Source organism: Orcinus orca, chromosome 12, assembly GCF_937001465.1.
Source record: "Orcinus orca chromosome 12, mOrcOrc1.1, whole genome shotgun sequence".
Lineage (NCBI taxonomy): Eukaryota > Metazoa > Chordata > Mammalia > Artiodactyla > Delphinidae > Orcinus > Orcinus orca.
In genome coordinates this window covers 38,537,270-38,551,189 of record NC_064570.1, presented here as the reverse complement: position 1 = coordinate 38,551,189, position 13,920 = coordinate 38,537,270, and the positions used below count along the sequence as shown (strand labels likewise).

The 13,920-nt window shown below is 36.2% G+C and overlaps 2 protein-coding genes across 8 annotated transcripts in view; one reads left to right on the top strand and one right to left on the bottom strand.

Moving 5' to 3' along the window:
- HSF2 (heat shock transcription factor 2) overlaps window positions 1-12,027 on the top strand; it is a 41,640-nt gene extending 29,613 nt beyond the window's left edge. For 2 of the 7 annotated variants that reach the window (XM_004263868.3, XM_033407999.2), the window contains 3 exons: window positions 2,772-2,825; window positions 5,547-5,628; window positions 6,065-7,085. In XM_004263868.3, coding sequence (XP_004263916.1) covers window positions 2,772-2,825; window positions 5,547-5,628; window positions 6,065-6,357 — 429 coding nt within the window. In that variant the 3' untranslated portion in view covers window positions 6,358-7,085. Of the gene's footprint in view, window positions 1-2,771; window positions 2,826-5,546; window positions 5,629-6,064; window positions 7,086-8,487 lie in introns of those variants that run through there. The other 5 variants (XM_033408004.2, XM_049695529.1, XR_004477571.2 and 2 more) reach the window with 5 other exon arrangements.
- SERINC1 (serine incorporator 1) overlaps window positions 11,993-13,920 on the bottom strand; it is a 31,753-nt gene continuing 29,825 nt past the window's right edge. Inside the window, exon 10 of the mRNA XM_004263867.4 lies at window positions 11,993-13,278. Coding sequence (XP_004263915.1) covers window positions 13,143-13,278 — 136 coding nt within the window. The 3' untranslated portion in view covers window positions 11,993-13,142. The remainder of the gene's footprint in view (window positions 13,279-13,920) is intronic.

Here is a 13,920-nt window from a genome sequence, read left to right as displayed (position 1 = left end):
GTTATCCTGATGGAAAGATTATGAATTTTCTGTTGACTAATTCTGGATGCTTTTCGTCAAGTGCTGCTTTCAGTTGGTCTGATTGGGAGCAGTACTTGTTGGAATTAATCGTTTGGTTTTCCAGAAGGAGCTCATAACAGAGGACTCCCAATCCCACTATATACACAACATCACCTTTGGATGAAGACAGGCCTTTGGTGTGGTTGGTGGTGGTTCATTTCACTTGCTGCATGATCTCTTCTGTTCCACATTATTGTACAGTATCCACTTTTCATTATTGTATGGTATCCACTTTTCATCACAATTTGTTTGAAAAAGGAATGTTTTCTTTACATTTAAGTAGAGAATCGCATGTAGAAATATGTTCGAGAAGGTTTTTTCACTTAACATATGTGGAACCCAAACTTCTAAGCGATTAACATACATATTAACATAACAAACTTCATAGTGACTTTCAATGCTCAATTTGAATATTTTGAATATGTCAGCTATCTGCCACGTGGTGTAATGTTGCTTGTTCTAATTAATGTCTCGATTTGATCGCTATCAACGTCAACTGGTCTACCCAACCGTGGAACATCGTCCAGCAAGAAATCTCCAGCACGAAACTTTGCAAACTACCTTTGACACGTTCAGTCAGTCACAGCACCTTCTCCATACACTGCACAAATCTTTTTGTGCATTTCAGTTGCGTTTTTACCTTTCTTGAAATAGGGAAGCATAATATGCTGAAAATGTTGCTTTTTTTTCTTCCATCTTCAATATTAAAATGACTACATAAGAATTCACCAATTTTAATTTTTTTTTTAAATGCACGCTGATATGACAGCTGTCACAATACAGTCTAGCAAGATTGTTTCAAATGAAGTTAAAGACAACTAAGTGCTACTAGAGCCATCTTACAGAAAAACCAAACGAACTTCTGGGCCAACCCAATATTTTCACTGTTGCCTCTCATCTAAGACCTTCATTGTTTATTTCATCCTTGAATTTTGGGGTATTGTCATAAAAAATCTACCCATAGGTTGCCTTATTCTCTGAGATGGCAAAGATGGTAAGAACGTGTGTGAGTAATAAGTATGCTGAGAAGCTCATGGGTTCTTGCTGCAGAGTTCAGTACAAGTGACCCAGTGTGGAATCAGTAGGAGAGACTTGACCTTAGAATTCAACTCTGTCAGCTCCTCATACATGATCTATTTTCCTACTTCAGACCATGCGTCTGCTGGGAATACATGAAGGTATCCCTGAGTCAGTGGGTAGAGGGATTGAGGCAAAGAAGGAGTGAGGAGTTTATACTGCTGGTCCTCCTCAGATGCCACTCTCAGTAGGGACAAAATCTGGTCAGGCCTCTGAGGCAAGTACAAGCTGAACTGGTAGAGATGGGCAGTGATGTATAGTTACCTACTCTTAAGAAACTGAGTCTCTTCCTCTTCATGGATCAGTAGGAGGAAAAGTTATGAAAGGAAGAAATGTTAATGAAAGGAAAAGAAGAGCTGGGGATATTTTTAGGGCCACAATGAATGTGGAACTTTAAGGAAAGGAATCAGTGTTTAGAGAGGGTGGAGGAGCGTCTCTGCATTTCATTCTATCCTGCAAACCATTTGGTGTGCTCATTCTCTTAAAATGCTTTAGTCAGTATATTTCATTACTCAGGCCACTCCCAAGTCTCTTATTGCTGACAGAATGTCCTGTCCATTCATTGGCCTTGCCGTACCTTTTGAACCTTATGTATACAACTTACTATTCAACTCAGGACTTCTGCATTATTTGGACTTACCATCTTATTTGTAGAACTTACCTCACAACCATTTCTTCCTCTCTGTTGTTGCTAATGCTGTAACAATGTACTCCTTCATCCTCTCCTTTCTAAGTCCTAACCATTCTCCAGGAACTACATGTCACATAGTTTTATCAAGACGTTTTGTTTCATCTGAGGGACGGGGTGTGTGTGTGTGTCTGTTTTCCTTTCTCTTAGCTCCTTAGTACTTTTGAGCCCCACCATCCATTATTATTGTAATACTGGATTGTATCTGATCATATGTTGCTATTTGATGTTATTCTTATTTTGCCTTTTAGATTGTAAGCTCCTGGAGAGCAGGAATAGTGTCTTCATCTTGTATTCTTCATGATGTCATTTATTTCTTAGATGCTCAGTAAATCCCTGTGGACTGGATGACTTTGAAGCTTATGACATAAACAAAAGTTATGTTTGTAAAGTGGCTGGTCTGAGGAGTGCAGTAGGCAGTGGTCTTTGCATTTATGGCTTCCCTTGCTAGGTGAGGTGAAAAGAACCAACATGGAGTTAAGCCATTTGGTCGGAGGGCTCTACTTGAGGTGTAATTTAGGAACCACTGTCATAGAGCAGATTCTATAAGTTTATCACATAATTAGCAGGTAGTCAGTGAAGGCTCTTGTCAGGGCAAGGGACTCAGCCCTGGGTGCCATTTAAGGCCAGAGGCTTTTCGGGAGGAAAAAATAAAGGAAATGAAGGAGAGGGGAGGTGGGGAAAACCACTATTTGTCTCAAGTGATTTACCCTACTACTTTATAGAATAGAAATTCTTAAAACAGCTAATGCATGGGCTAGCTTGCTCTGCTTTTGTTCGTTTTTCTTTCCGCTTTTCTCTTCCAAACTTGCTTTACTATATGGAAACTTCCTAGTGCAGGAGCTACATCTTTTCACCCAACATGGCTGTATAGAAATTTTGAACACACAGTTAATTTTTTTAAAATATTTTTTAAACTTATCATCTTTCTTGTTTGGTCTTTCAGCTTTTCACTAGTTCTGTGCAGATGAATCCCACAGATTACATCAATAATACAAAAGTAAGTTTTAATTTGTGTTGCTCAGGACCCGTAGCTGTAAGAATTTGAAAACAGTCCTAGTAAGTAGAGAGCAGTATCACTCCCAGTTACAAAAAGCATTTTATATTCTTACCTAATAAATGTGATCAAAATAATAAAATTCTAGATGAAAAATTAGCTTTTGGTTATGGGGTGAATCATTGCCCAATTCTTCTGTGCCTTGTGCTGTTAAGTACCAGTGTGAAATCAGCCCTCAATGTGCTGGGAGATAAACTGACTAAATTTGGCATATTCAGGTATATCACTGAAAAAAATTATTAGAATATGATTTCTTCATGTTCTGTGTCTTCATTTTACATTCTTATTCCATCTATTAAAAACTTCTCAGCATTTTTTTATTGAAAATTTAAGGGTACCCATATTTTAAAATAAGTTCCTTCATTTTATTAGTATACAGTAAAAGCACAGGGATTTATACTATTTGTAGGTAAGGTGAGTTGAAACAGTGAAGTACGGATTTTGGACTTTTTTTTTAAGTAATTGTTTTATTTTCTTAAATGTATAGTACCTGCAGTTGGGATTAGCAGATGTTAACAAATTCTTTAGAACTGGTTTTTAATGAGTAATAAGAACAGTGTGAAGTTGTTAGAGCAGACCTTTAGAAATCATTCTGTTTCGTTGTATAGCTTATTGTCTTGAGTAGGTATATACTTCATTTATCTTGTATTTATACCAAATTGTTCTGTAATCCCTGTTTTTCATTGAATAAAAAGGTAAATCAGGTCCCCTGAAATGTGTACAAATTCTAGATTAGTGGAATCAAAATTTTTATTTGTGTTCTTTATAGTAAAAAATGAACACATATTAAATAAATATGAGGTATTAGAGTGAGGAGGTGGAATTTTTCTGACCATTGTCATGTGTGAGGATGGCCTGACCACATTTTCTGCATTTTCAAAGTTATAGCCTGGGTAACTTAAAGTTGAAGGATTTTGTGAATTTTTGAACTAGAAGGTTGATTATACTCAGTATTTGGATGATTTATATCAGGGGTTATCATACTTTTTCTGTGAAGACTAAATATTTTTGGTTTTGCATGAAGCCAGGTGTTCTCTGTCACAACTAGTCAACTGCAATTTGTAGTGCAAAAGCAGCCGTAGACAATACATAAAAGAATGAGTATGGCTGTGCTTCTGTAAAACTTTACTTTCAGTAAAGTCAGGATGCTGAATTTGGCATTTGGACTATAGTTTGGCTAGGTTTATATTATAAGAATCTGTGGACCACGTCAGTACTGTGTTTCAGTAAATATATTATTGAATGTGAGACCTTAAGTTGAATGAACCCATATCATGCATTCATTTAGTGAATGTGCTGTACTGTTTGTTTATTGTTAGACATTGAGTCGTTCTCTATTCTTGAATCGTCTCCTGTTCCCAGAAGCTTTTAGAAATAGCAGTTAAACAGCAAGTTTACGTATTGCTCTATAGAAAAATTAAAATGGAGAGTGATTCTTTTTATCATAGTTTTAGAATCTAGATTGTTTTTAAATAATTGACACATCAGCTGTCATTCCCTTGCTCATGACAGGTATTATGTGACATGTATTACAGCACTCTTTACTAATGAGTCAGGATGCCTTATACTCCTCACTGTAGCAGTCTAAGTGGTCACTACTAATAAGCAACAGTTTGTATGGGAGATGAAACCCATTTGTCATCCTGGTTCTAATATGCATTTAGAATAACAAGAGTGGCATCCTTGGAAAATACCTATTTTAGGAAGTAGAAAAATACAGAAGGTATTATTTCATTAATGTTTATTTATAGTGAATGCTAAATGAGAAATATTTTAATGTAAATTTTGGTGGAAGTTTAAGTAGTTTTTATTATGTCTTGGAGTCATTATTATCTATGAAGCCTGGAAACTTGTACTGCTTAATTTTGTGATGAATATCAGGGAAATTATAGGAATTAGTATGTTTGTTACATCATATATAGTTTACAAGTGTGCAGATATCTGGGACTTACAGCTATTCAGGAAAAATTGTGAACCTCAGCACCTCAGTTTGAACATCGTTGAAAAGAACACTGAAGAACTTAACATTTAAAGATTAATCCCCTTACAATCAGATGTAAGGAGAGAAGACAGTGGTTGAAAGAAGCAATTTAAATGACAGAAAAGAATTGAAAGAGCCAAAAAGGAAATGAAGAAACACCACCTCAACTTTGAGGCTTCCAAATATAGGGATAACTAGTTTGAAGGATGTTATCCTGAGCTACTGTAAACGTGTTCAGTTACGCTAAATATTCTGTTTGTGAGTGAAAAGAAATGTGTAATACGTTTTAAATCAAAGCTGTTTAAAATGAATTTAATTATTTAAAGAATTATCTCTTCATTAGCAATTAGAAACTAGCCATCTTTGATTCATTACCATCTTCTACTCTTGTCAAATTCTGTCTGTTCTACTTTTGAAATGCTCCCTTTTGTACTTAGTGTCATCCTAGTTCAGGTTCTTTGTTTCATCCACCTGATGACAGCAGTAGTTTTCTTAGGCAGTTTCATTACCTCTACTCAAATCTCTTTCTCTCCCTAGTTCATCTTTCCTGATGCTCCCCTTTCCTATATATTTCAGAGAACATACCAATATTCTTATATTTTACCAGTTTTTAATTTTTTGCTATTTTTCAGGAACATATAAAATATGAGACAAGTATTTTTATATTATTTTTTCTCTTTTAGTCCGAGAATAAAGGATTAGAAACCAAGAGCAATGTAGTTCAGCCAGTTTCAGAAGAGGGAAGAAAATCTAAACCCAAAACAGGTAGGTATAAATGTAGTATTAGTTTTTTTAAATAAAGATTTCTATGTAGAAACTGTGGGCCAAGGAAGGTTTTGCCATGCTTAACAATTGAACACAGATTTGTATTAGTCTCAGTTCTATGCATAACGTATCAAGGTTCCAGCATATAAAGGAAATTGAATTGGTGTGGTAATAGTTCTTAAAGATTGTCATTTTTTCCCCCCTATTTAACTTCAGGAGAACTGAAAGAACCCTCAGTTCTTAATTGTTGAATAAAAGTGTACATTTTCTGACTTGTACATTTTTAAATTTACTGACACAAAGTGTGATATTTCTTGTTTGGCTATATAAGGGTAATGATTGCACATATGCACATCTGCTTCTGTTTTTTCCACCATATAGCTTGAACTCTATATAAGCTGGTGATAAAAGATCAGTCTTCTTATCTTTGTTATAGATAAGCAGCTTATACAGTACACTGCCTTTCCACTTCTTGCATTCCTCGATGGGAACCCTGCTTCTACTGTTGAACAGGGGAGTACAGCATCATCAGAAGTTATGTCCTCTGTAGATAAACCCATAGAAGTTGATGAGCTTCTGGACAGCAGCTTGGACCCAGAACCAACCCAAAGTAAGCTTGTTCGCCTGGAGCCATTGACTGAAGCTGAAGCTAGTGAAGCCACACTGTTTTATTTATGTGAACTTGCTCCTGCACCTCTGGATAGTGATATGCCACTTTTAGATAGCTAAATCCCCAGGAAGTGGACTCTACGTGTATATATTCATCAAAATGATGAACTATTTATTTTAAAGTATCATTTGGTACTTTTTTTTGTAAATTGCTTTGTTTCGTTTAATCAGATACTGTGGAATCAAAAGCACCTTTTGCTTTTCTCACTAACCACACACTCTTGCAAAGCTTTCAAATGTTACTCAGCTACGTAGGTACATAAGATTTGATGCGTTAAATCACAGTATTGGCATATCTTTAAGTTGGATTCAAATGGCCATTTTTCTCCAATTACAGCAAATTGGATTTGTTTTTTACATGTATGTTCATTAACCCCAGTTAAACTTTTTGTTTCTTTGTTTTACTTGTTGATGCTGTCTTGTTTGCATTGAGTGTAAGTCACTATAACTAATGGTAGAACTCCTAAAGCTTTCTCTGTTCCAGTTGCTTTTATTAAGTATTTTTCACTTGACTTCTTTATAAAACTGGGAACATAAAGTGCCTGTATCTTGTAAAACTTCATTTGTCTCTTTTGGTTCAGAGAAGCTCATTCATGTCCAACAGGAAAGGCAACGTGTACTTGAGTGCTTGCTGTCTGAGGCAGTCGCAGCTCCATGTACATAGAAGGGGGGTGGGTGCCGTCAGCCCATCCACCTCGCTGGACTAGTTTTAAGTAAAAGTTTTCTGGTTTGTTTGTGTTTTTTTGAAGCATAATATTTAGTAAAATAAATATAATGAATGTTGCGTACTAGTGTCTGTTATGTGTCTTCTTTGGAGGTGACATCCATGTGACAGTTTTTCCTTTTCATAGGAAGTAGACAGACTTAAACTGTAAACTTTGTCTGTTATCCATTATTCTTAATATGAGTCATACCAAGATCTTTGTGCCTCATCTCAGAAGATAGACTGTGTATTGCAACAAGGAAGACATTTAATGCCTCCAAATTTAAAAATTATGCTGGCTTGCTTTCTATGTTGCTAATAAAGAACTGAGAAAAGTATGCTTCCAGTTGTCCCAAATTAGGTAAGAACATTATCACTGGATGCCAAGGGCCTATAATTTTTGCCCTGAGAGAAGATAAGAGAAACAGTTAAATCACTTCTTTCCTTTGGAACACTTGCTCAGAAGAATTAGACTTAATGCAAGGCCAGGGCACTATCACTTGAAGAATTGTACCTTCAAGCAGAGGACTGAAAGCAGTGAGCTAGTATCTGAATATTTTCTAGGGCAGTTGGATGAGCAATTGCCAAGATGGCCTTCCTGTTGGTTATAGTCTCAGTATCTTGGAACTCTCTTACTGTGATGTAAAATTTCAAATAAAGCGTAGCACAGAGGGATAAGAAACCCTTCCTTAGCAGATCCTAAAATACTTGGCTCTGACGGTGGGATCTTGGTGAACTAATTTAAGAACCCAGAACAGTTTTCTGCGTGAGCTTTGGAGGTCACTTTCTTAGAGATTGTTAAGATGTGAAGAGCTTAGAGACTGAGGAGAAGAGAGCTTCAGAGGCTTTTTCTTTTTCGCTTCCCTTCCTCACTGTGGGATATGATTAAGTTTCTTCTCCTTTGGGGATAACTCTAGAAGTATTTAAAAAATAATTTTGAAAACCTTATACCTCCTAGTACTTTTTAAGGTGACATTTAAATTTTTTCATCTTAAGTATTCGGGAAGAGTTTAGGATAGTGTTAAATACTGCCATTTTAAAAAATAGTTGTTACTCGCTTTTAAATGTATTGGAAAGAATCTAAATACCATAGTGATTTGATGTTCTTCATCATCCATTCCACTTCCTCCAAAGAATTTTATCCTACTTTTATTATGCGTGACAGTCATACATTGAAGATAATTGTTGCACTTCTCTGCAACAAAATTTGAAATTTTATTCTGTAACCTTAAGATTCTAAGCATTAAAGTTTGTCTCCAATTATAAATACACAGTTGATTAAAACAGTATAAACGTATGTGGCAGAGATTGTTAACTGATTGCTGAACCATTTCCTATCATGCAGTTAGATTATTTCCACCTTTGTAAACAGGGTAGCTATGTAATTGAATTCTAATAAATCAGGAAAAGTGATGTTCAGAACTTGCAGGTCTGGTCTGTGAACATCTCCCCCATGCAACCCTCCTCACCTTTTACCCATCTACTAGCTTGATGCAGAGGAGTATGTGGCTTCCGAGTATACACAGGAGAAGGGAGAAACCTGGCTTCCTGAATCGCCGCTTAGAGGAGAGCCACCCATCAATCCTGGATATTCATTTAGACTTCAGGTGGGGCAGGGAGGGGGGGGACAAACCTTTATTATATTCTGTCTCTGAATTTTGGGGGACTGATCTGTTAGAGATTTTAGTGTTTGTTAATAGAATATAGTCCAAATTTTGATGAACTGTTAAACATACAAAGTAAAATTTTACCAGAAACACATCTTTTTGTGGGGTGAACAGATCTCAGGGATTTTTTTTTCCCCAGATGTTTTATTATCTGGGGGTAAGTTTATATCAATATAATAAGAGCATCAATTTTTTTTGTTTTTAGAGTCCTAAGAAACTTTTATAATATAAAGAAGAGATTTTGTTACAGCAGTGTCACTCAATTATTTGAAGTCCTTCAGAATTCACTAAGTATTTTAAAATTTATTAGCTGGTAATTTCATTAGATCATCCTGATTCAATTTCATTGAAAGAAATAATCACCTAAAGATTTTTTAAACCAGTGTCGTTCTCTTACCAATATTTAAAATTGTTTCTACTTCTGTGTTTAGCGGTTTTATCCAAAGTGCCTTGGTATTAAGACTCAGAATGAATTAAGAGGTATTATATATCCTTTGTTTTGTCAAATGTGAAAAGAGTAATTGTTAAGAGGGATGATGCCTTGTCCTGAGGCATCTTTTCAAGCACATCAACTTTAGGAAATTTCCATGTACGCATGGAAATTGAACATCTGGAAACTGATTCCTTTAAAAGTAACCTAACTTGTGTTTACTGCAGAAAGTCTGTGTGCTGTTTGGAAAACAAATAGCATAGTATGAATACTTTAGAGGGTACCCCTCATCTTTATCCCACCTCCAAGCTTCTTTTGCCTCAGTGGGATACAAGTAGGCCCACAGGAGAGCCTGTGACTTACAGCTAAGTGTTCTTTTGGGGTGTGTCACTGTGTGTTTCATAGGGATGGTATATACTCAGGAATTTAGAGGCTGAAGTGTGAGAACAAAAGGTCCACAGACTGGGAAAATGACACATGATGAACATACATAAAATGCTACATTTGAGAATTAGAGCCTAATTGAAATATCAAGCATACATGAAATATTTTGAGAATCAGTTGCATATTAGGCCATAAAGCAAGTCAAATTTCAGGGAATTGGTTTCAAACAGAGTAACTACAATACAAATAAGCTAGACCTTGACAATTTTGAGGTGTACTGGCATGATATTTTGTAGTGCTCCTCAATTTGGGGTTACCTGATGTTTCTTCCCATTAGACTGGGATTATGGGTTTTGGGAAAGATCATAGAAGTGAAGTGCCACTTTCAACACATGAAAGGTAAATGCTATCAACCTGATTTTTTCACTGCTGATGTTAACCTTGACTTACTAGATTGAGCCCAAAGCTTCTGTAATACCTCTTGTGCAGTCTCAAAACGAACCCAAGCAGCCCGATTTTGGACTTGTCAGCCTCTGTATTGTACACACACACAAACACATACCCTATTGGTCTGTCTCTCTGGAACAGGATAGTACTAAAAAGGGTGGAACAATGGCCAAATAGTGACAAGTTGTCTATTTAGGTCTTCTGCCCATTTTTTGATTGGTGTTTTTTTTTTTAATATTAAGCTGTATGAGCTGTTTGTATGTTTTGGAAATTAATCCCATGTCAGTAGCATCACTTGCAAATAGTTTCTCCCATTCTGCAGTTTGTCTTTTGTTTATGGTTTCCTTTGCTGTGCAAATGCTTTTAAGTTAAATTAGGTCACATTCACTTACTTTTATTTCCATTACTCTAGGAGACGGGTCCAAAAAAGTGCTGCAGTTTATGTCAGTGTTTTGCCTATGTTTTCCTCTAGGAGTTTTTATATTACCTGGTCTTACATTAGGTCTTTAATCCATTTTATTTTTGTATATGGTATTAAACAATGTTCTAATTTCATTCTTTTACATGTAGCTGTCCAGTTTTCCCAGCACCACTTACTGAAGAGACTGTCTTTTCTCCATTGTATATTCTTGCCTTTGTCATAGACTGTCCACAAGTGTGTGGGTTTATTTCCAGGCTATCCTGTTCCATTGATCTATGTGTCTTTTTGTCCCAGTGCCATACTGCTTTGATTACTGTAGCTTTGTAGTATAGTCTGAAATCAGGGAACGTGATTCCTCCAGCTCATTTTCTTTTTCAAGATTGTTTTGGCTATTCGGGGCTTTTTGTGTTTCCATACAAATTAAAATTTTTTTCTGTTCCAGTTCTGTGAAGAATGCCATTGGCAATTTGATAGGGATTGCATTGAATCTGTAGGTTGCTGTGGGTAGTATGGTCATTTTAATACTGATTCTTCCAAGCCAAGAACATGGTATATCTTTCCATCTGTTTGTGTTGTCTTCAGTTTCCCTCATCTGCATCTTAAGTTTTCAGAGTACAGGTCTTTTGCCTCTTTAGGTAGGTTTATTTCTAGGTATTTTATTCTTTTTGATGCAAAGGTAAATGGGATTGTTTCTTTAATTTCTCTTCCTGATATTTCATTGTTATGGAATAGAGCATTTTATTATTATTATTTTTAATACGATCTATCTTAATTGTCAGAGAAAGAAGCATCAGTTGGCCACTCAGGGAAAAAATGCCTGGAGGACACAGCAAGTGTAGAGTATCTATCAATCAAATGAATTAAAAATATTTTCCAAACTTAACTGGTCTCCCTCCTGAAGGTTCTTTAGGAGAACACCTCTTGAATTACCTTTGAGATCCACTCAGGAGTTTCTTACAGAGGACCAAAAAAGGGTAAATATCACCTTAAAAACAACTCAGTTTTTCAGCACAGAAAATGGTCAGTTAACCCTCAGTGTCACGTACACAGGAAGAAAGTAGATCTGAATATTATACCACCTAAATTCAAACTGCTAAAGAATTAATACACCACACACTTTCTCTGAATTCATTTATTTAAAGATAGAACACAGCCATTTGAAATCATGAACACAATATCAACACAGGTGGGAAATTAAATTGTTATACTTCATTCACATTAATAAATATGGTAAAAGAAGTAAATGTAGATTTTAAGATTCATTAAGACACTAATCACACAAGTAACTAAGAGTTTCTACCTAAGTTAACACTGATACTGCTTGATTTTCAGGTTGAAAGATTATAATCTATATATTTCAATTGGATGGCAGCAAATACAAAAGCATCTTTTGAACTGTATAGTATACTGTAAGCAGGGGTTTACAGCAGTCCATCATTCTCCTGGCCTGTGTGTAGAAGGCATGCTGGACACCAGCAACTCACATCACATAAATTATCCACCACTCACAAGGTGTAAAATCTATTATGCATATATTTGAATAGTAATTATTTTTGAATGGCAGAAAGAATGCCAGTTGTTTTGACAGACTTGGGGTTTCCCAGCTTTGCCACTGATAAGCTGTGTTTAAGCCTATGCTTCAGTTTCTTTTTTTTTTTTTTTTTTGCGGTACACGGGCCTCTCACTGCTGTGGCCTCTCCTGTTGCGGAGTACAGGCTCTGGACGTGCAGGCTCAGCGGCCATGGCTCACGGGCCCAGCCGCTCTGTGGCATGTGGGATCCTCCCGGACCGGGGCACGAACCCACGTCCCCTGCATCAGCAGGCGGACTCTCAACCACTGCGCCACCAGGGAAGCCCAGTTTCTTCATTTTTTAAATGAGAAAACTAAATGAGACTTTGTCTACTGAAGCCTATTTTGCAGTTTCTTCCTGTTCTGTCAAAAGTTTATCAACTCTGATTTTCAAAACAAATTTCCAAGTGATTTTCAACTTCCTTCTAACCCATGATTATGCTTTTCAAGGCCTTTGTCTAAATCCTTCAGAGTTCCTAATCACTCCACTGAACCCACTGAACACATTTTAACACATCTGCATGTGTTTATAATGACCAAAACAAAGTTCACTATGTAAGTATGGAAGGCCATCCCTACCCAGGAATCATTACAAACCACCTTGGGTATTCAATTTAGTACCCACCACCAGCAATCTTTCTTTGAAAGCTCTGTATCTCAGTCTCCACCATAAGCTACACTGTTGTCTATCAAACATTCCACACCTGTGTAAGTTCCTTCTCTTCCTATCAAGGGAAAAATCTGAAAAGATTTTTTAGAAAACTGGCATTTAACTGACTTGTTTATAAAATTTTAGGATAGCCATGTTCTTTGCAGTATCCTGTAGGGCAAGGCATCAAATATTTCAGAAGGCAGCCATAAATTTCTTTTCGTATTTTTCTAAAACAGCTTAAGTTATAACACAATTTAAACATCAAACTGTCAAGCAGTTTTGTTTTTATTCTTTTCACAGGTACTGAGCAAAGGATAAACCTAACAATGTCCACTTCTCCTAACTTACCACCACCAACATACTCAAAACTCTGCTTCAATCTAAAACACCTATCAATGTGCTTGGCAAGACTATAATGAATAAAATGGCAAGCGGTAAAATCTAATTCATGCCAGAACACTGGAGAAGTTACATGGGAAGCACACATATACGCAACTTTACAAAAGTTGGGAATACTGTTAATTTCAAATAAGTGATGATCAAAGTGAGACTTTCATGCCAGAAGTCCCGTTCAGTCAAAATCACGATTTGTAAGAACAAGTGGTGCCACCAGTGTCCAAACATACAGCACAATGCCAATCCAACTAGAAGAGATTTTCACCCAGACAGCTGTCCACTGACTTTTCATCTCACGAGAAGGCTCATACCTAAGATTTAAGGAAGAAAAAGGGGGGGAGAGGTTGGATTATCGGTCATCAAGCCATCAGGCTTCATTACTTCAGAAATATTCTTTGTATATAATTTGTGATAACAGATATATAGTTGCTGGACTAATTATCTGTTGCCTTGCTTTTCCACACCACTTTGATAGCTAATGTGAAGGTAAAATCAATTTTCTTTAAAGGAGTAGAGGACACAGGCCTCTGAAATAGCTCTTTTAGATAATACTCAGAAAATCTTTGTTTTTCTGGCTCACTAATTACAAGATAGAGAAATGGAATGTGACCTCTAGATAAATAAATAAGACATACAGTTTAGAATTGGTAAGTCTTTATGTTATAAAGAATATAATCTGTTCAGAGTGTATATGGGAACCCCCTCCACCTTCTCAGATTTAAGAAACTGGGAGGGAAATACATCCCAAAGTTAGCTTACTTTTATGTTGATGAAACATACCAAAAATATTTTTCATCTAATCTTAACATTTACTATTAACCTGACAGCCAAAGCGGTGAATTACTGAGAACTATTTGGGTTCGTATACCTTAAGAAACTGCAGTGTAGGAATTTTAAAATATATGTATTTTTCAATAATAAATGCTGGTAGAGGCTGCTCTCAAAGAAATAAA